The sequence below is a fragment of the Scatophagus argus genome, chromosome 22 (genome assembly GCF_020382885.2).
Source record: "Scatophagus argus isolate fScaArg1 chromosome 22, fScaArg1.pri, whole genome shotgun sequence".
NCBI classification, from domain to species: Eukaryota; Metazoa; Chordata; class Actinopteri; family Scatophagidae; genus Scatophagus; species Scatophagus argus.
The window spans coordinates 7,478,792-7,501,391 of NC_058514.1; the positions used below are offsets into that span (position 1 = coordinate 7,478,792).

The following is a 22,600-nucleotide window of genomic DNA, read 5'->3' on the forward strand; positions in this document are numbered from 1 at the left end:
ACACCACAGCTGAGTATATCATCAATTTATTGCCCAGCAAATGCAAAATAATGCTGAAAACCAAACCTATGAATTTACCCAAACACAAGAGTCTTGTTTTTGAAAAAGACTAAAATATCAATAGTTCCCTGTTGCACCACTGCATCATAATGTGCTATTTTATTACAATTCTCAACTTGGATATACTGTATTTTCAGCACTCAAGTACAATACTGCACAAATGTAAAGAAAAACAAAGAATTCCTATCTGATTTCCTTAAAACAAAAAAACAAAAACAAAAACTGAGGATCAAGTTGTCATCAGCGTGATAATTTCGCCGAAGCATAACTTACAACAGTGGCGCAGATGACAGAGATTTAAAAACAAACAAAAAAAAGGGTCTCTTTAATGAATAAATACAGATGAATAGGCAGCTTAGGGAGAGAACACAAACCAATTGTGAGAGTGGGGATCTGCATACAATTTTGCAGGTTTGTTCTGTTTGAGTGGATGTGGATCGCAAACACTCTGAACACAAATGTAAAACATTCACACAGCTTTATACTGCTTTCAACATGTTGAACATCACAAAAGTTAGCTCTGCTGTGCCAGTTAAAACAGCCAACCCCGAGCTAATGTTCAAAACTCCCCCAGGGCTGAATGAGAGAAATTATTATCCTGTAGCTTTAAACAGTCAAGCTCTTCGGATAAATATTGCAAATTTAAAACAAATCAAGGAAGTATCTCTGTTCTAAATCGGCATTTGAATGTGGTGACAATTATAAGCACAGAATCAAGTTTTTGGAGAATATCTGACCTCTCGAGAAGGGCTGAACCACACTTATCGTTTCTGTACAGTTAGATCTATCAGGCTCACTACGGGTCAAACATCACCCTAGTTTGAGATCACTCACACTCATCTGTACAACTCTGAATCTGCAAGAAGAGGACGAGCAGGCATGTCTATGGAGTATCTTACAGATAACCACACAACAGACACTAACTAAAAATCAGATGAGCAATGATCAGGTAAGTATACCAAACTAGCTAACTCTATCTGTAATACAGCCATATAAGCGTATGTTGTTTAGTTGAAGTCAACACCCAGCAAAACTAACTATCCTGACATGTCAAAACACAGTTCAACAAATATTAGCATGATTTCCTTTCATCGCGTCCCAGGGGTGAAAACGTGAATCACAATGCAAGACACAACCAAACTGTACTTCAAACCTGAGCCATAAAAGTCTAACAATCCTACGTTAGCTCAAATAAACCAGAGGCCACTCGGCCGTTCCTCTTTTCTGCAACACAGTGTGAAAATGTCGATGTCAAATCACAAATGGCACAGGATTAAATTGCAGGGAGAGAATCAACGTAGGATGAGTAAGAACAATGTGCTTTTCTAGTTACTGTTGACCTTCATGGCTTTTTTATTTTTTTTTAAATTTGAAACATGGTTTTGGGGATTTCTTCGGTGGTTACCTTCCTTTTGTGATGAGGCACAGAAGAGGGAGTCGGGATCAGAGGTGATAGGGTGACCTCGTGAGTAGTACTCAGCCTTGAATCTCCCACTAAGTATACACAATCTGTCACAAAGCAACCAGTGATTCTTACTGCACTGCAAAGTTTTCTAGCTAGTCTGGCTGCCATGTTAGCTTTGTCGAGCAACACTTGGGTCAGTGTTTTGTGTTCAACACTGAGTTTTCATGAGGCTACAGAAGGGTGCCTTATCACTGTACAAGATAGTTGCTGTACATTTAAAAAAACAAACCAACAAAAAAACCAAGATGAACCCCCCCCCCCCCCCCCCACAAGAAATAAGAGGAGGAAAAAAAAGAGGAAATAAAACAGCCAACCCCTCCCCCCCTGCGAAAAAAAACACAAAAAAACTGCGATTGCAATTTCTTTCCACACATCATGGATTTACATCTCAACCCGCCACACAAAATCAACAATCAGTAATGCCAGTTTTTTTGTTTTGTTTTTTGTGCTTTTTTTTCTTTCTTTTTTTTTTTAAGACAAGTCAAACCTGTACATATGAAATTAATGCTTTCCCCTCTCGAAAACGTGCTACAAGCCTAAATGTGTGTTGGGCTCTTATTTTGCAACTTTCTTCAAACTAGAGGTCCAAATAGAGATCCTGGTAGGCAGACATTAAGTGTGGGAGTCCAGTTGATGCAGTCAGGGTACATAGCACAGGTCAGACCAATATGAAGGGCATGCATTGGAGCAAACTCCAGGTAACAGTGGAATGTGAGGAGGACCGATACTACACAAATCTGAATCTTCAATAAATCACACCTTTTTTTCCCCTCAGATCCACTCGTTAACCATATGACCATTTTTTGGTGCTTTATACTAAAGTTTAAACAGACTTTGATTCTGGTAAATTCTACATTCACAAGAGTTAATAGCTTTCTCTACCTGGGAAGTTGCTCTTGGCCGTTTATACCAGTATAAATTTGCAGGAAGACTGCAAGACAGTGGCTTCCTGCAAGAGCGAGAGACTTTGGTGCTCATGTGTTCGAGGTGCGTCCGCTGACAAAAAAACTAGTGCAAGATGCATGAAGTATGAAATTCATATATGGTCAGATGGTTAAAGGGCAGTTCTGGTCTATTTTCAGTTCCCATCATACCAAATGACACTGACCACAATCTCCACCAATGCACTGGAGTAAAGCCACTTTCGTCTTCATTGCCTTTGCCATACAGATTGTGCAGCTGGCGTACATTCCACAAATCAACACGAAAAGCACCCAGTATGTCTTTGTCGCCACGCTGTCACTTACCCTGTACCGAGACATGGATTTTATTGACTTTGTTTTCTAAGACTTGACCTTATTAAGCATTTACTTTGCACTGCACAGCGGCGCGTGTAGACAGGCAGCTGTAGCAGCCTGTAACAATAAAGAGTAACAAACAGCATCCAAACTGATTTTCTTTGTTTTTTTTGTTTGTTTTTTTACAGTCATGTCTCATTCAATGTGTAGAAAAAGATATGCTTAGAAAGCATACAGGGTTGAAGCACGTGTGTCTACTGGCACTACACCTTTCGTATTTTTATGTAAGGTGAGGCTGAGACACCCTGCGTGTGATTGTGTGCCTTAAAAATGCTGTCTTGTCTAAAGGATAAAACTGTAAAGCTGCACCTCCAGGCAAGCAAGATCTAAGCAGCAACAAGCAAAGTGTTGGTCAGAATCAATTAGCACTGTGGAAAAAGAAAGGAAATTAGGATTCAGGTCAAACTAGAAAGCATATATTATAGTATATATCATGTATTCTAAAAAGTGTAATTTTAGTAAAGAAGTGAGAGGTTCACGGGGGATACTTCCTGTCTACGACTACATGACACACCTGAAAAATGTGGAGATGGCAGGGAGAGAGAATGTGAACGCAATCGCGACACCTGTGCAGGGAAAAACAGCTACAGAACGGGAGGGGTGTCAAACACACCAAAGGCTAGATATCCATAAAAATCCTTGTTTAGTAGTAATAATAATAATAAAAAAATCAACTTGTTTAAATATGAATATTATAAGTCTGCTTTCTCATGGTTAGGAAATCAAATATAGTCTCTGTGGGGGTTAAAGGAGGGGGCGGGATGGGGGGAGCCCTCCTATCACTACAACTCCATGTCCTGGGCCTCATCTTCTGAGAAATCAGACATGGAGCTTTCAGATGAAGAGTCGCCTGCCCCCTCTTCCTGCTCCTTCAGAGCCTCCTCTGTTGCATATTTCTGGATGTACTCTGTGGAGAGAAAAGCAGAGAGAAAGAAAACATGGTCAGACAGAGTTACATCAGTTACTTGGGAAGATGATTTGGGATTTGGAACAGTAACTTTTTCCAGACGTGTATTAATTTAAAAAATCCTATCTAGGTATCTGGGACTCAACAGATTTTGATTATGCTGAACCTTTGATTTTCTGCTTGTACTCCTCTGGCCGGTGAAGGTACATGGCAGCTGCATCTCCATTCAAGGGGTCGATGGGATTCGGGTAAGCCAGCAGCTGGGGCAAGAACGACTCAAAGATATTGGTCAGATCTGAGGAAGATAGATTACCGCTTTACCAATCAAAAGCAATAAGTAATCAGACAACGGTATAATCCTGTGAACCAACTCGTTAGACCATTTATCTCTGAACTGTGACCTACCCATCAAACAAAAACACACGGACTACTCTAAGGTGCACTTACAAAGATCCTTTTTTTCCCCCTACACGTTGTATACCTTAACATCAAACCTGCATCAAACAGTCTTGTTAGTGCAGTTAATATCAGACTTCTTCTGAATTTAAGCATTAATCTGAAGAAAGCTGATGAAGAAATGCTCAACCAGTGCCAATTATGTCAGCTCATGATCAATTTACCCACAGAGACTAGAACCTTTCCAGTTTCATTCAGTAGCTCCCTGCTAGCAGGCCTCTGTCTTCTCTCAGAACTGAGGCCTAGTAGAAAAACCTGTAATTCTGCTCTCATCTACTAGGTGTCACAGTTGCGTCCATTCAAGTTGAGAAAACAAATACTTCCTTGCAGCTTATTGTGCAGCATTATCATGTTTAGCTGATTAAACAGTTAATCAATTGCTTTTGTTCCCCCATGCTTTGTAGAGCCTCTTTGGAGACAATGCTTTGTTGATTGGCCTGTCCTTAAAATGTATGCCTAATCTCATTTTCCTTCGTCAAAAACTCACACACAAAAATAAGCAGCATATTTCATGAGTAAAAACATATGGAATACAACAGAGGAGCTTGGGGGTTGAATTGATTCTAGAGAAAAACAGGCCCCACTTTAACATTAGTAGCAATGGCATCCATTAGCAAATCTCTCCCTCTTCAAAACATTGTAATCAGAGTTAATTTTGAGTCAAAACACTTAAATATCATTTAGGGTTGTGTAATTCTCCTCTAGTATCAGTATCATATCCAGAACACCAGTGAAAATAAATAGCGAGGGATGGTGAAACATCTGCTTGGGATATTACTGTAAAGCCATTAATATTGCTCAGCAGCTACCTTAGCCATGCGGAGGAGCTGTAACGAGAAATTAATGAGGAAACAGAGAGAAGGGCATAGGAACACGGAGATACACAGTGACAGTGAGAAGAGCGACTGGGAGATAAACAGAATGTACAATCGCTGCTACTGAGAGAATGTGAGCATGTGGCTGTCTCTCACAGCTGACAGACAGTAAATCATTCCTGTCGAAGGTGAATGGTTTCTGACCTTGCTGGGTGAGGGTATTACCCCATTAGTGTTCTCTTCTCTCCTCTTCATTAAGTAGATTAGGGTCAACAGAGCACCACTGTCTAATGTGCACACACTTGCTAGCGAGGGGCAGGCACTCAGTATGTTGCTATTGATGGCACTGTGTCAAGTTCTTCGCACATAATCACACAGACCCCTGTGAGGAAACTTAATATGGACTCGCAGGCAGCACGGCTACTCACCATAAAGGGCTGTCCATGTCTGGTTGATGACATCTAAGCACACTGTCCCTGACCTGGGAAATTGAGAAGAAAACAGAGTTAGTGGGGTAAGGCCAAAGGTAATGAGACCAAAGTGTGTCCCAGTTCAGGGGCTGGACCCTTTAAAGTCCACTTTTCTGCGTGGATTATAGCGGTGTTTCCACTGCAGGAAGTTTCCCCAGGGACTAGAAACCTATAAGATCTAAATTAAGTTTATTTCTTATTAATTATTTTACCCCAAAAAGTCCCTGCTTGGGTGAGAATACTTTCCAAAAGTACAGGAGGCTTGGGGTTGGCGATTACAGCACTGAACGATTCTGATTGGTGGAGTTCTCTGAGGGTTTTCTGTCAGTCACTATTTTTAAAAATCTGTCATTTTTGAACAGTCAGAGGACTATTTGCTGAATCTTTGCTCGTCTTTAGACCGCGGCGGAAATGCAGACAACAACAGGCTGAAAGAACATTTAAGTTTCTTGAAAATTCCTGGGAGTAAAAGTTACAAGTCGACTGGAGGGAAATGTCAGTTATGTCAGCTGTTGCAATAAGGTCTGCCAATTTGAAAAGGTGGCTGAGAAATGCAGTCCTTTGCCAAAAGTTAGAGTACAATGGTGATATATGCTTTGCATACTCTATCACCTATGACTGGCAGCCAGTTGTTTTAAAGAGACGACAGGAGATTCAAGAAAAATGGACCAAAAAAATAAAGTTAAAATGAAATCTTATACATTTGTCCGCCATGGTCCTCCCGACAGTGACAAAAGAACAAGTGAAGCTGTTACAACAGGGGTTCTTATAACTTTGTCTGTTTTAACAATACAAGTACTCAAAGTTAAATCTGGGTGTCTTATGTTTCCTCCGTCGTCCAGAGTTTTCTAAATGGTATTTTGTGAGAGTAAAAAGTTGTGGGATTCTCACAGGAGGGAGGATACTCTCATTTAATGGTCTCTGCACACAGCAGGTCAAACTGACCTCAACACAGAACAGAAGATGAGATACAGACCTTCATTCAGACCTTCTTTATACATAAAATATAAGAAGCAAACAAGGGCATATGAATAATGAGAATAATCTCCTTCGTTTGCTCTTTTTAGCAAATATGCTGTTAACCAACATTAAAGACAAATTGATATTTTTTTTTTTATCACTGGTACTTCTTGGTGATAAATGTAAGAGCTTCTGAGAAGAACTGCCTCAACACACTATAATTTTTGGTCTCCGTGACTCAAGATTGGCCCACTCAGGGAGGAGACACAGGTTCAGCCTGTCCAGCACGTCCTCCCAGAGACATACCAACAACTGTGTCCTTCAGAGGATCTAAGCAGTGGCTTAATGAGGCTCAGAGAAACAATAGATATAATATTTGCTGCCTGTTTGTTCATTGTGCTAAAACTACTTGCTCATACAGAAGATAAAGGTATCTTGTTACCATTTCATAGTGTAGAACTTGCCATAAAACATGAAAAGAAACAAACTTTAAAAAAAACAAACAATAAGGAACAATTATCCCGTAGTCTACACTGACACTGTAGTCTCAAAATAACAGAAACCCAATGGTGACACTTTAAATGCATGACTGAGATCAACTTACGCTTCATCAATGTTGGGATGAAAAATCTTGTTCATGAATCCTGAAAGGCAAAGGTGGAGGACATGAGGACAATGTTAAAAAATAGAAGCGGTAGTATAAAAAAACCCCAAAAAACCAAAAACTCCAACAAAAGTTACAGCAGAGTCCCTACCTATTGATGGCGATTTGAAAGGATATTTGTCAGGAAGATCTACTCGCACCTTCCACACGCCTCCCTCATACGGGGCTGTACATGAGGAGGAGACACAAAAAACAATGACAGAACACTGCTGACGACAGAGGAGAGACTTTCATTCCATTAAGCATCATATCCCATCCTTCGTGCACTGCAAATAATTTAAATATATCAATTCTCTGCACTCCTTTCTCCTCTGCACGGAAACACAACTGGCGAGGGCCACTTGAGAAAGGAGCTACTCATACCACTTTTCCCTTTGCCATTTCCTTTTATTTTATGCAGTAATGTATTTCAGCCCTGGAGAGTTCTCTACTTCTAAATCGTCTCATATAATACACCGACATCAAAGAGGAAGAGAATGAGATTGTGTGAGTGTGTGATGCTCTCCCAGAATAGCTGTGTGTAACAGGAACCTTATGTGCCCTGCCGAAAGTGAACAGCCATAGATGACTGAAAACACACTTGTGTGAGTGTGTATACACATGTCGACAGACAACAGTGCCATTTTATTTGGTATGGTTTCGAGGCATCATAAACAGGTCAAACACCAACTTCCTCTCTTTACTGATGCGTAAGTGGCTGAGGGTTTAGTGCGACAGATGTTGTGAACAGCACACAAAAGGAGTGTTTCCTGCTGATGAGGCCACTCTCCTCATCCAAATTCCCCTCAAGTCTGGCTCTTCTGTTTTACACTTTGTGGCCTCAGGCCTGGTTTCAATCCACTTTATGTTCCCTGCCTGCTGTGACGAACCTCTCTTTATGCTCCTAACAAGTGAATGACTGAGATTGCTGTGATGGCTGCCGTCAGGAGAACACTCATTGCCATTTCATGCTCTGTTTAGAGTTTAAAAACATGAGATGTGGTCAGATTATACGTTTTTAACACCAATGTTAATCTTGTTGTACAACCAGTTTTTAAATGTTAAACATTTGGCCATAGAGGGAGGATTAATGGGAATTAAGATCCCAACGGGCAGACACACAAATAAATGTTTCTTAAAGTGTTTTATACATCTTGGAACCCAGATGATACAACTCACTAAATCATACGGCCACTTTCTGGAGAACAGTTAGCACAGATGAGAATTCAGCAGCATATTTTACATCATTATTTTTAACATCACAAAAGAGAAACACTTACTTCCTTGTGGTCCAAAAAACTTCACTACAAATTCATTGAGTCCACTGAGGATGGTGACTTCATGTTTGCTCTCAATGCTGTAAGGCCATTAAGGACAACTGCACAGACATAATAAAAACACAGCATCAGGGACTACGAGTTCAGTAATGTTCAGGACCACTAACAATTCGTCCTCTGTGAAATGGTAATTCAGCGGTAGTTGTTTCCAGTGTAACACATCATCACATGCTTTGTTGAAAGCCAGACACGAGCAGACAGCTTGACCTTTCTCCTCTGAGCATCATTCTTGCAAACGGAGTTACGAGAACCGAAGAGAGAAATGATACCTTTGACAAATAATGAAAACAAATCAAATTACACCTGGATTCTGTTCTGGCACCTGGCCTTGCAGATGCAGTGACAATCGATAGCTTCATGTCAATTTGTCATCCTGCATGCTGAATTAACTCGCATGCTTCAGGACCAATCAAATTCTGAAAGACACACAATTAGTCCAAATGATGCAGTTGATCAGAGAGAAGCATTCTGGCAAGGCAAAAATGCCTAACTTAATCAAGCCTATTGTAACGTCACAACCACACCAGTAGTTGCTTCTTCGAAGAATGTCATTTTCATTTTAGGATTATTAATTTCTGACAGTTTCCTTTGCAGATTAGTGCTCTATGATTGGTCAAAGCAGAGACTCTCATAATCATGTGAATCTCACCCTCTCTGTGCAGCATTGCAGATCATGATGACTTGTAAACATGTGAGTGCACAGATGCTTGGATGTCCACTACAGTGTGAGAGATGAATAATAACAACACCAGACTGGCCCATGACATACATTCATACAAAAACAAAACTTGACCCAGCTGTTTAACTCATGACACACTCTAATGTGATTCATCTCCAAACCTATTAACAGGCCCAGATTTAGAAAACCCATATCGTCTACGCATGAGAAGTTTATTACAGTTAGTGGAGGAAATAATGTGTTAACAGTGTTATCCTCTGCAACTGCAGTTACAGACATAAAACAACAACAAATCCTGAAGAATGTCTACTTATTTTCATTCAGTGTACTGTATGGCAGATCCAACTTTACAGCCATATAATGTACACATGCTATGATCATTTACAGATAAATTAATTCCTTTTCATGTGAGCACAGGGAAGAAGCAAAAGGGAGTAAAACTGAAGCAGAGAGAAAAAATAAACAAGTATGAAAGGAAGCAAACAAAATGATCAAAAAATGAGGTCGAAAAACATTAGAGACAGAAGGCACAAGAGATTGGATAAAATCAGTTTTCTACGGCACACAGTAGCAGCTGGCTTGTCAATCCTGATTGAGTGTGTATCCCATTAGCAGTAGCACTGACCCCCAAAGGGTTAAATCAAACTGGAGGTTATTTTAAGCTCTGGTTGAGTCTGTGAAGAGCAGAATGAATCTCTGGCTTCGACAGGGAAATGTGTCATTGTCATACAAAAGAGGAAGCTCTCTGTTCGGACTTGGGTAGGAGTCAAAAAGGCTGTTTGATGCAAAGTCCAAGGAAGAAACACACCGGGAGGACAATACTTAAGTAAAGCATTATTCCAGAACAACAACTAACCACAGGCAATAAGGAGGCTCCAGTCAGACTTCCACGTCAGATTACATTACGTTTACATTCTGCAGCTCACCAAGTTCTGCCCTTCATGTAAGGATATCTATGCACCTAACCAGTTTGGAAACTACTGGTGTGTAAGTGTGTGTATGGCCACATGTGAGAGGGGAAAAAATGCAGAGGAGGGGGATGGTATGGACTGTGTGTGTTATGTTATAGAAGGCAGCAATGAGGCAGAAAGGGGGATAAGTTATTAATGGGGTCAAATCAACACTGATTATGCTGCTGGCTAATTGACATTGGCCTTACTGACTGGGAAGCCAGAGAAGAGCTGATTTTGCTGTGCAAAATTTGTTTTGTTTTGTTTTTTTACCTTTTAGACATTTAGTTGACATTTATGGGGATGAGTTTACAGGATACTATGTAGTGTGAGATCACTTTACAAGACAGCAAAACAGAAATGCAAAGGTCTGGGGTTTTAGTGACCTTGAAATATCTGTGTAACCATAGTGAGATCATGTGAGAGAAAGATGAGGTGGGGAAAATGAGTAGCTCATATTGCAGCAACTGAGTGTTACACAAGTTACACACACACACACTCAAAAAAACTGTAAGCAATTTTTTGCATTTGTAAGCAAATTTAAACGCATTCAAGAGTCACAAATAACCGCTTAAAGTTTCCAGCATCGATCAACTATTTCTTTACAAATACAATAGCCTATCCACCCAGCCCTCCTTAAAAGACAACTACGCTATTCATAATAATATGAGTTTGCCCTTGGTTGAATTGCTTGGTTATATACCTTCTTAAAAATCACATTAGCAACATGCACACACATTAGTAACAACTGTAATCTTCAGAGATGCTATTTTGCTTTGATGTAAACTTCAACACTCTGACCACCTATTCTCATCTGTGTGTTTTGTAAGGCTGACCACAAAACTATGAAATCACTTTGATAGGACATTTCCACGTCATCATGACACAATGGTATAATCCGTTGGCCTTTTTTGTTTAATACTGTGAGAACAAAAGCTCCAAGCAATCATTCCTTCCACCCAGTAAATAACTGCAAGCCACTGTCAACAATGACTCCCTCCTGCTTATGAAGGAGTTTAGCCTCTCTGTTAAAAACAGAAGGGAGTTCCTGGTAGCTGTTCGATGGGGTGGAAGACATATTGAGAGTGTAGTTGACAAAAAGTCACTCAGCCAGATGGAGACAAGATGATAAGTGGAAGGTCACAAAACTAGATAGGCAGGACAGAACATGCCAATTATCTATGTGCTTTTTGTCTAGGCTTTTTAAATAGAAGTGAAAAGACACATTGTATTTCAAACAGATGGTAGCTATGTCACCTAAATTACATCAAGAGAGAAATTGGGTTGTTCACATTCACATTAATAAAAAAGAACCCTAAAAAATGCATCACTATTCACACAACCAAAAAGATTTATTAACTATCAAAACTGGCTACTGATCAATCCATACATCCATAAATCTTGTACATTAAGTATATTAACTGTCAGTTAAACAAATTCTTCGTCCAAAGAATGTCCTAACAGCAGCATTTTGATGAAGGTTATGCATTTCTTTGATTCCCATTCCCAGCATAACAACTATCTGTCCATCCCCCACCTTGGATTAGTATACAGTGGTATGAAAAAGTTTGGGCACCCCTGATCATTTTCAGGATTTTCCTTTATAAATCATTGGTTGTTCGGATCAGCAATTTCAGTTAAATATATCATATAGCAGACAAACACAGTGATATTTCAGAAGTGAAATGAAGTTTATAGGATTAACAGAAAGTGTGCAATAATTACTTAAACAACATTAGGCAGGTGCATAAATTTGGGCACCACAACAGAAAAATGACATCAATATTTCGTAGATCCTCCTTTTGCAGAAATAACAGCCTCTAAACGCTTCCTATAGCTTCCAATGAGGGTCTGGAGTCTGGTTGAAGGTATTTTTGACCATTCTTCTTTACAAAAAATCTCCAGTTCAGTCAGGTTTGATGGTTTCCGAGCATGGACAGCCCGCTTTAAATCACACCACAGATTTTCAATAATGTTCAGGTCTGGGGACTGAGATGGCCATTCCAGAACGTTGTAGTTGTTCCTCTGCATGAATGGCTTTGTAGAGTTTGAGCAGTGTTTGGGGTCGTTGTCTTGTTGAAGTATCCAGCCCCGGCGCAACTTCAACTTTGTCACTGATTCTTGAACATTGTTGGCAAGAATCTGCTGATACTGACTGGAATCCATGCGACCTTCAACTTTTACAAGATTGCCAGTACCTGCACTGGCCACACAGCCCCACAGCATGATGGAACCACCACCAAATTTTACTGTGGGTAGCAAGTGTTTGTCTTGGAATGCTGTGTTCTTCTTCCGCCATGCATACCGCCCCTTGTTATGTCCAAATAACTCAATTTCACATTCATCAGTCCACAGCACCTTATTCCAAAAGGAAGCTGGCTTGTCCAAATGTGCTTTAGCATACCTCAAGCGACTCTGTTTGTGGCATGTGCGTAGAAAAGGCTTCCGCCGCATTACTCTCCCATACAGCATCTCCTTGTGCAAAGTGCGCTGAATAGTTGAACGATGCACAGTGACACCATCTGCAGCAAGATCATGTTGTAGGTCTTTGGAGCTGGTCTGTGGGTTGAGTTTGACCGTTCTCACCATTCCTCGCCTCTGCTTATCAGAGATTTTTCTTGGCCTGCCACTCCGGGCCTTAACTAGGACTGTGCCTGTGGTCTTCCATTTCCTCACTATGTTCCTCACAGTGGAAACTGACAGCTTAAATCTCTGAGCCAGCTTTTTGTATCCTTCCCCTAAACCATGATGTTGGACAATCTTTGTTTTCAGGTCATTTGAGAGTTGTTTTGAGGCTCCCATGTTTCCACTCCTCAGAGAAGATGCAAAAGGGAGAACAACTTGCTACTGGCCACCTGAAATACCCTTTCTCATGATCGGATTCACCTGTGTATGTAGGTCAAGGGTCAATGAGCTTACCAAACAAACTTTGTGTTCCAATAATTAGTGCTAAAGGTACTCAAATCAATAAAACAACAAGGGTGCCCAAATTTATGCACCTGCCTAATGTTGTTTAAGTAATTGTTGCACACTTTCTGTTAATCCTATAAACTTCATTTCACTTCTGAAATATCACTGTGTTTGTCTGCTATATGATATATTTAACTGAAATTGCTGATCCGAACAACCAATGATTTATAAAGGAAAATCCTGAAAATGATCAGGGGTGCCCAAACTTTTTCATACCACTGTAGATAAGTCATAATCTGTGGATAGTATCAGGTCAATATCCTTTTACAAACACTTCTAATCTGATACACAGAGCCCAATCAGTCCAGAAGGACATACACATACTTCCTCAGTGCTGTATCTCTGACAACTCTGGAAACCCTGAACAGCCACTTGGTCGTACTGCAAGACCTTCTTCATGACATAGTGGCTTGAAAACACTGTGGAGAAAGAAAAGTTCTTGATGAAGTACTTTCAGACTACCAATTAGACTCTTTAAAATGTCTCAAAGTTTATCCAAGCACTAAGGTCAGTGTATCCTGATTTTGAACTTTATAAAGCACATTTAAAGTCTTTAGTGTAAAAATATTCAGTAAATAGCATTTACAGTTGTGGTCTAGACATGTCTCATTTTCTTTCTGGTCCATTCAGGCCGCTATCCCTGTCTGACCCAAGATCAAAATATCCCATCCTGACCAACCTCTTTTTAAGTATGGAAAACAAACATGATGTGGAATCATAAACAGCACTCTGTGAAACAATGCGGTGTCAACTATGCTCGAATTATTTCCCTCTTTGGAAAGAGAAGTTGTTGATCTGGTAAAAGGGAGGCACTGGCTAGTTTCAAAGCAGTTCCTTGTCTCATCTTTCTTCTGTGAGGAGGAAAGGAAGGAAAGCCCACTTCATCCTTCCATTAACACAATGATGAAATAGATTTTAAAACTCCATTATCAACTTATTTTCTTTATTTTTTAAAACAATCAAGTCCTAACTTGCTTTACACTACCAATATTAGCACGACAACAACAAACCATCTATTCAAATACCGTACATCTATATGTCTTATACAAGACTGACATGCACAGTCAAATCCAAGAAGACCAACTGACTCCACGGAAGAGTTTAGACTATTTACATATCAGCAGACAATACTCTGGCCACCTGCTGACAAATTCAGCTTCAAGTAATCCCTTTAAAGGTAATTTATAGAGCCTGTGGGCAGACTGAGCTGAAATAACAGGAAAGGCAGCAAATAACAAAAATCCTGAAGACACGGAAGGAACGCTACGTTACTGAATAACAGAAGGGACACCATGCAGAAATTCCAGTTATTACTCACTGGTGAAGTAGACTGTCAAAGACATAATAAGAAGCAGCGGTTGTGCTTCAGAAAAGCAAAGCTAAAAACCAAAGCAAAGCTAAGAAGTCCGTCTGAAAGACACAACTCTTTCTGTGAACCGTAGCCTCCCAACAGCCAGCGGGGAAGAGGAACATAAAAAGAGAGGGTAGAATAAGGTCAGTCAACAGAACAGAGGGCTGAAACAGGGAAGAGAAGAGCATGAGAAGATGATACAGAGAGCTGTTGAAGAATAAAATGAAAGAAACATGGAAAGGGTGATGCCAAGGGAGAGGCAGAGGGACAGTGATGCAGAGATAATGAGAGAAAAGAGTTCAGCCTAGAGACTGCTGATCTAGCCTGGTAGGCAGATCTGTGGACGTGAATGACATCATTGCTGTGGACTGCAGACTGATGATGACAATTTTGCCTGCGTGACCGCAGAAAAATGGGCAAAACTCATCTCTGGACTTGACATCTCCAAGAAAGTGTGGACTGTAACAGTTAACAATCAATTTGGATTCCCAGGTAACTGACAAGTATCTTCACAAGGAGATTTTATTTGAAACATGGTGAAAATTAGAGCAGAATCAGATCAGCATTATTCAACCATTTCAACTATATGAAGACAATGCGTCCGAAATGTAAATGGGGAAATTAAAAGACAAGGCTGACAAGTTTAGATTCCTGTTGTTGGGATCTCTGGCCATGCGCTCTGGAGAACAATAGAGCGGCCTACATGTAACCCATAAAGCCTGAGTTAGAGTGACCAACTGTTAGAGACCCCACTCGTGATGTGCAACTAGTCATAAATTCCTGAGTTTAAACTCAGAACCGGCACGGACATTGGCTGTGTGCCAGCCATCTCCACGGGGGTCCGAGGTGACGTCACTCAGGTAATAAAAGGTCACTGCGACCATCAGCATGCGCTTTTTCCCCGTGCGTGCTGTGACAGTGAGAGCTTCTCCAGGCTCTCCAAGTGTCCAAACCGCCAAAAGGGAGCAACAATCAAACGTTTTGATTAACATCATTTTAGATCCCGGGTCACAGTTCTGCAACTCGCAGGCCGAGAAACAGACTGCTGTAATTTTCGGTAACTTTTCCTTTTTTTCTTCATCCGACGTGGATCGCTGAACAATCAGCTGATCGCACGTTAACGAGCCGCGCGCCGACTTTGTTAAGGACGAAACAAAGTTTGTTAACTTTTTCACCGGTGATTTTCTCCGCTGCCGCCGAGAGATCAACACTCCGCATCATCAGAATAACGGACCGCCAGCATCCCGCCGAGGACGACGCTGCGAACGTTTAAGCGGATCATTATTTCAAACTCCGAATGATCGGAGCAACGCAACGTAAGAGGCTTATGTCTGGGCAGAGATAGTGTAACGTAGGATTGTTTACACATGCTTTCTGTAACTTTTAAGTGCTGCATTCATTGATTTTAGTTTCCGGTCGGTCATTTCCGCCGTTTCAGCGAGACCGCGCGTCACCAGTTAAAGGACCAATAGCTGAGCAGATAAGCTCCGGTTTACTGACTCCGCTATTGTGTGGTGACACGCGAGTTTCTAAAGAATTAGAGTGGATTCTTTTATTGGGTTGTGTTTCTTGTATTTTCATTTCTATCTTTCCTCACACTCTTCTTTCTGAACGGTGAGGCGAAAGTCCGAGCACGCGATCACGAACCGTAACCAAGGGGTACGTGGCGCTCAAAGACTTCCGCCCATCGTTCTCTTCTGTGACCACATAAGCAACATCACGTTGGTTAACACCATCTTGGCTCTGAATAATACGGCCGGCGTATTCTTCGGAGGTCATTTGGAGTTTTGCTGAGTCATCACATGCGTGTGACTAGTTTTGTTTGCTGAGTCATCCTTTATGTGGTTGTTCATCCTGGTGTGCTGACCCCTCCTCATGTGGTTCTCCACCATTTTGGTTGTAGTTTCCCCACTCGCCATTCTGGTCGTAGCTCCTCCCCTCATGTGGCCATCCGCCATCTTAATTGTAGTCAGCCACTAGCTTGTTGTTAGCTGCTATCTTGTTAGCTGCTATCTTGCTAACCGCCATTTTGTTTGTTTTTAGCCTGCAGCTTGTTAGCCACCCTCTGGCTAGCTTGCTAACCGCCATTTTGTTTGTTTTTAGCCACTAGCTTGTTAGCCGCTACCTGGCTAGCTTGTTAGCCTCCATACTGTGTCATCATCTCTCTCTCACACACACCCATACATACACACACACACACACACCTGTATATATGCACACCTGTATATAGATATACTCTTGCTACTGTACCTGTGTTATCTTAGTTAATAGTTAATGGGTGTTGATAAAACTTAGATTATAATAGTGTTTATTACAAAGTGATACTTATCTATGGATGGTTGTTGCTGTTTAATAAATCCTGTTATAGTTTAACCTGTCGTTGTCTGTGGTTATTGTGTATGTACTTGTAATACCAGCTGAATTCATGACAGCCAGTGCTCGGATTCATCCTTCACAATTTTAAGAGACTGTTTTCCCATTAATTAATTTGGCTATTGGTCCCTGGTGACAGGGTGGTGCCCCGATATTTATGTGTATTAAGCATACACTGATTTTACTTTAATGATTATTTCCCATAATCATTGACTCTTTGCCAATAACCAAATTGCTCCTACTAAGTCGCACAACATCATTGGTGCCCCGTGTGAGGCTGTCTTATTCTAGCTGTGTTACAGTATAAACACAATAACAAAAAAGGCAAAACCAAACTTTTCCATGGGTCCACCAACATAATTGGGGTCCCAGGTGAGTTTGTCTAATTCCAGCTGTGTTACAGTATCACCACAGTAACCTGCTGCTGACGGTTTAGAGAATTTCTTTTCTTTTGTGTTGTTTTATTATTCTCCTTATTCTCCTCTTTTCTCAGAATTAGAGTGAAGAAGCCGTCCCCTGCATTTTTAATTGTTAACTATTAATTACGGGTACTAAGAGTATTGGTTGTGTTGTGTTGTGATTGCACTAAGAGGTGCCATAGATTGGACAGTGGATTACCTAGGTTAAGTGGCAGAACACAGGCCGTGTTCTCTTGCTTTCCTGGTTCTGTGAGTCCTGTTTGACGTGCACTAACTCCTTTAACATAAGGTATAGTGCTACTGTGTAACCTCAGTTACAACTACTTAGCAGCCATAGTTAGCCCAGCACATTGTTGATTTTTGTAGGTTTGTAAGCCACAGGTTGAAGCCCACCTGTGCAACTTAAACTTGCTCAGTGTAGCAGTTTTGTGATTTTTGTTTTTGTCTGTTCAGTGGAAAGACAAAATGAGCAGTAGGGATTCCCACACCCCAGGAGCTAGAGGCTCCCAAGAGGCAGATGACCTGGACCTGCAGGCCACAGTCACTGGCCTCGTGAAATTGACAGTTAATGGCATGAGTGACCTGAACAACTACAACGCTAGCACCTGTGATAAGAAAATACAGGAAGTGGTCACTTGTCACTTGTCCCTCATTTCTCAGATGCTCAGTCAGGTAACAATGCTTTATCACCGTAAAGCCCAGTTACAAGCTGCAGAGCATATGGAGCAGCTTACAGTGTTGCAGACCAGCTATCATGCTGAGCAACACAAAAACTTGATCCTACAGCAAGAGGTTAAGGACCTTAGGGATCAGCTGATTGAAGTTAAGGAGGAAAATGAGACCATCCAGCAGGATTGTCCTTATTTAAATTTGCAGCTCCAAACGACGGAGGATCAGGTGAAAGCAGCCTTGATCCCTGGTCCGTCTGATATTGTTTCTGACCCAGATGCAGCCCCTGTCCCAGAAGAGATGGTTAAAACGCGAACGGCGGACACCATGGAGGACAAGCTGCGGGCTGAACGACAGGCATCCCGAGCACGGATAGCCACCATATGTCAGGAGCTTGAGGGTGCTCGGCAGACAGTTCGAGTCACACCCACTGATCTGAGGACAGTTAGTGGAGAGGTAGTAGCCCCTACTGAGATGCCCGACATGATCATTCTTGACCAGTACACTCCTCCACTGGTCCACCATAGGCATGGGAATGCCTCATGCACAAGAAGTGCAACTTCATCAGCTCTCCAGCGCTCCATACCTGACTTTGCCAAAGGAAGAACCTCCCTGGAGAAAGGTGGGCATCAACCATACTCCTTGAGAGACGACAGGGACTTTGGCCCCACACCGGCCGACATGCCATATCTAGGGCGCCGCTCACGCCCTCACTTTGACCAAACCCCTTCTCTGCAACGAAGGAGTAGTCATGGTCTTTCCCACCAGGACTCGAGGAATCCAGAATCCTCAGATGACTCTGACGATGCCAGCACCTACTATCAACAGGGTCTGCGCATACGTCAGCTTGAATCTCTTGCAAGAGACATAGAGAGCTTTGACCCCAGGAACCAGGAGTCATCCATCGATGACTACTTGAGGGAGGTAGATCGCTGTCTCCTTGATCTTCCCCATGCGTCTGCCCGGGAGAAACTTCGCTTGATCTGGAAAACCACCTCCAGGAGCGTCCGTGTCTTCATGGAGACTCTCCCACCAAGAACCAGAGACCATTACTCAGCGCTCTGCCAAGCCCTGCGGGAAGAATACTCCCACTACACCGACCATGCTTCCGCCACTCTTGATGCTTTTGCTGTCACGCAGAAGAAACTTGAGCCTCCCTGGGAGTATTACAGGCGTCTCAGAGCAGCATATTTCCAAGGGCGTAATGCGCCTGGATTAGAGGAAGAACATGCATTCAAATCTCTGTTCCTCCATAACCTGCACGAGAGCGTACGCTACGACGTGACCATGCACTGCCGCACTAACAACCTCAATATGCAGGAGATGAGGCGATACGCGCAGCTGGCATGGGAAACACGAGTACGCCCAAGTAGGACAGCTGACAGCAGTGCCAGGGTACTGGAGATCCAGCCGTCCGCCACTGCAGAGGTGGCACTGGAAGGCAGCAAGATGCCTCGTGCCCAGATGCAAACGGGACCAGGTCCCCCGGCATACCAATCACTCCGCCCACAGGGTGGACACCCCAGTCAGAGGACCAACAGTCCTAACTGGTCACGAAACCTGAGCCCACCGGCAAAAGACACTCCCCAGCCAGACAGAAAGGGCAGGTTTAAATCCAACTCCAAACAGGGTAGGAGGTATGGTGGCAAAGCCCCACTTCCATTTAAAGGGGAAGACTTCCAAAAGGAAAGTTTAAAAGAGCTTATAAGGAAGTGTGTGGCGGAGACGTTCAGATCGACCACTCAGGCCGCCTAGTCGCCCAAACATACTCCTAACACCAGAAACCCTGTTCCTTTAACTGCTTTTGTTTTTCCTTATATATATATATATTTCCCCTTTTGATTTTCTTATAGCATCACCAGCTGTATAGGATAGATTAACCCGACCAGCCACGGGGAGGGGGGGCTGATGCTAACACACGCCCTGACTCACCTGTGGTGGTCACCATGGTTACAAAGCCACTCTCCAGACACTTCAGCAGGTTGCATATTGGACATCCATGAACAACGACACCAGAGGTTAAATTCAAGGGTGCCTTACCTGCTGTCATTTTTAACCAACCACCCTCTGAATCGAGCACAAATTCAGGGAAAGGGGGGTCACCTTTTCATGTTCTAATCATCAAGTCAGTTGGATTGAACCAGTCCCTAAATATACTGAAGATGATAAATCCCTCCTTATAAATTGTCATAGACCTCTAGAAATTAGAGCTAGGCTCTGTTGGAATCATAATTATCATAGAATGGCAGAATGAGCAACTGAAGTCTGTTTTGAATGTTGGTTTTGGCAAGACAATACACGTATGTCATTTATATTGGCGTATCATGAGGGAGACTCCTCATTGTATTTTGAACCTTAACACATGTACCTGAACCAGGAATATCCACTGGGTCTGCCCCAGCAGCCATTTGTTAGAGATGTGAAGGATCTCTGTGGTTTGAGAGTTGACTCACCCTAGCAAACATGCCAGGGTACCGTGTCTGCAAGAACAGAGGAAAGTGAGATCCTCGCAGAGTGAATTGGCCACCTATGGTTGGTGAATATAGTCACTACAAAGCCCCATTAGCCTACGACCGGCATGATACAGCCACTAAGCTGCTGGCTACATTAGAATACATAGCCAATTCACTGATACTCCTCCTCTTCTTTCTCCTCTCTTTCTTTCCTTGGGTACCTACATTGAGCTATGCTCTGTAAAATTGTGTTAAATGTGTTGTTGAAATGCCAATTAATCATTGTGGAGTTAGTTAGCTCATTATTCATATCTGCCCAGACTGTGCCTCAACTCTGTCCAGACATTAAAGCCTCAATGAACTCTGAATTAAAGCCTCAATGAACTCTGAACTTTGAACTCAATGAACTCTGAACTTTGAACTGTTGATCACTGTGTCTGCTCATCAGCTAACAGGAAGGAAGCCAGAAGGATGACCACCTTCAGCGCACATGGACCATTCGACCTTAGAGAATGTTGCTCTAAAGACTGTGGCCCCTACCCCATTCTTCAGACCAAAGGGGGGATGTTGGGATCTCTGGCCATGCGCTCTGGAGAACAATAGAGCGGCCTACATGTAACCCATAAAGCCTGAGTTAGAGTGACCAACTGTTAGAGACCCCACTCGTGATGTGCAACTAGTCATAAATTCCTGAGTTTAAACTCAGAACCGGCACGGACATTGGCTGTGTGCCAGCCATCTCCACGGGGGTCCGAGGTGACGTCACTCAGGTAATAAAAGGTCACTGCGACCATCAGCATGCGCTTTTTCCCCGTGCGTGCTGTGACAGTGAGAGCTTCTCCAGGCTCTCCAAGTGTCCAAACCGCCAAAAGGGAGCAACAATCAAACGTTTTGATTAACATCATTTTAGATCCCGGGTCACAGTTCTGCAACTCGCAGGCCGAGAAACAGACTGCTGTAATTTTCGGTAACTTTTCCTTTTTTTCTTCATCCGACGTGGATCGCTGAACAATCAGCTGATCGCACGTTAACGAGCCGCGCGCCGACTTTGTTAAGGACGAAACAAAGTTTGTTAACTTTTTCACCGGTGATTTTCTCCGCTGCCGCCGAGAGATCAACACTCCGCATCATCAGAATAACGGACCGCCAGCATCCCGCCGAGGACGACGCTGCGAACGTTTAAGCGGATCATTATTTCAAACTCCGAATGATCGGAGCAACGCAACGTAAGAGGCTTATGTCTGGGCAGAGATAGTGTAACGTAGGATTGTTTACACATGCTTTCTGTAACTTTTAAGTGCTGCATTCATTGATTTTAGTTTCCGGTCGGTCATTTCCGCCGTTTCAGCGAGACCGCGCGTCACCAGTTAAAGGACCAATAGCTGAGCAGATAAGCTCCGGTTTACTGACTCCGCTATTGTGTGGTGACACGCGAGTTTCTAAAGAATTAGAGTGGATTCTTTTATTGGGTTGTGTTTCTTGTATTTTCATTTCTATCTTTCCTCACACTCTTCTTTCTGAACGGTGAGGCGAAAGTCCGAGCACGCGATCACGAACCGTAACCAAGGGGTACGTGGCGCTCAAAGGCTTCCGCCCATCGTTCTCTTCTGTGACCACATAAGCAACATCACGTTGGTTAACACCATCTTGGCTCTGAATAATACGGCCGGCGTATTCTTCGGAGGTCATTTGGAGTTTTGCTGAGTCATCACATGCGTGTGACTAGTTTTGTTTGCTGAGTCATCCTTTATGTGGTTGTTCATCCTGGTGTGCTGACCCCTCCTCATGTGGTTCTCCACCATTTTGGTTGTAGTTTCCCCACTCGCCATTCTGGTCGTAGCTCCTCCCCTCATGTGGCCATCCGCCATCTTAATTGTAGTCAGCCACTAGCTTGTTGTTAGCTGCTATCTTGTTAGCTGCTATCTTGCTAACCGCCATTTTGTTTGTTTTTAGCCTGCAGCTTGTTAGCCACCCTCTGGCTAGCTTGCTAACCGCCATTTTGTTTGTTTTTAGCCACTAGCTTGTTAGCCGCTACCTGGCTAGCTTGTTAGCCTCCATACTGTGTCATCATCTCTCTCTCACACACACCCATACATACACACACACACACACCTGTATATATGCACACCTGTATATAGATATACTCTTGCTACTGTACCTGTGTTATCTTAGTTAATAGTTAATGGGTGTTGATAAAACTTAGATTATAATAGTGTTTATTACAAAGTGATACTTATCTATGGATGGTTGTTGCTGTTTAATAAATCCTGTTATAGTTTAACCTGTCGTTGTCTGTGGTTATTGTGTATGTACTTGTAATACCAG

The 22,600-nt window shown here is 42.4% G+C and overlaps 1 protein-coding gene across 2 annotated transcripts in view; it reads right to left on the bottom strand.

Annotated features, from left to right (window-relative positions):
* Positions 1–1,873: 1,873 nt before the first annotated feature.
* ube2h (ubiquitin-conjugating enzyme E2H (UBC8 homolog, yeast)) overlaps positions 1,874–22,600 on the bottom strand; it is a 30,482-nt gene continuing 9,755 nt past the window's right edge. Inside the window, exons 2-8 of one of the 2 annotated variants that reach the window (XM_046378762.1) lie at positions 8,355–8,431; positions 7,965–8,047; positions 7,187–7,261; positions 7,036–7,075; positions 5,430–5,482; positions 3,897–4,025; positions 1,874–3,730 (exon numbers count right to left, since the gene is read on the bottom strand). In XM_046378762.1, coding sequence (XP_046234718.1) covers positions 3,606–3,730; positions 3,897–4,025; positions 5,430–5,482; positions 7,036–7,070 — 342 coding nt within the window. In that variant the 5' untranslated portion in view covers positions 7,071–7,075; positions 7,187–7,261; positions 7,965–8,047; positions 8,355–8,431 and the 3' untranslated portion in view covers positions 1,874–3,605. The remainder of the gene's footprint in view (positions 3,731–3,896; positions 4,026–5,429; positions 5,483–7,035; positions 7,076–7,186; positions 7,262–7,964; positions 8,048–8,354; positions 8,432–22,600) is intronic. The other variant, XM_046378761.1, reaches the window with a different exon arrangement.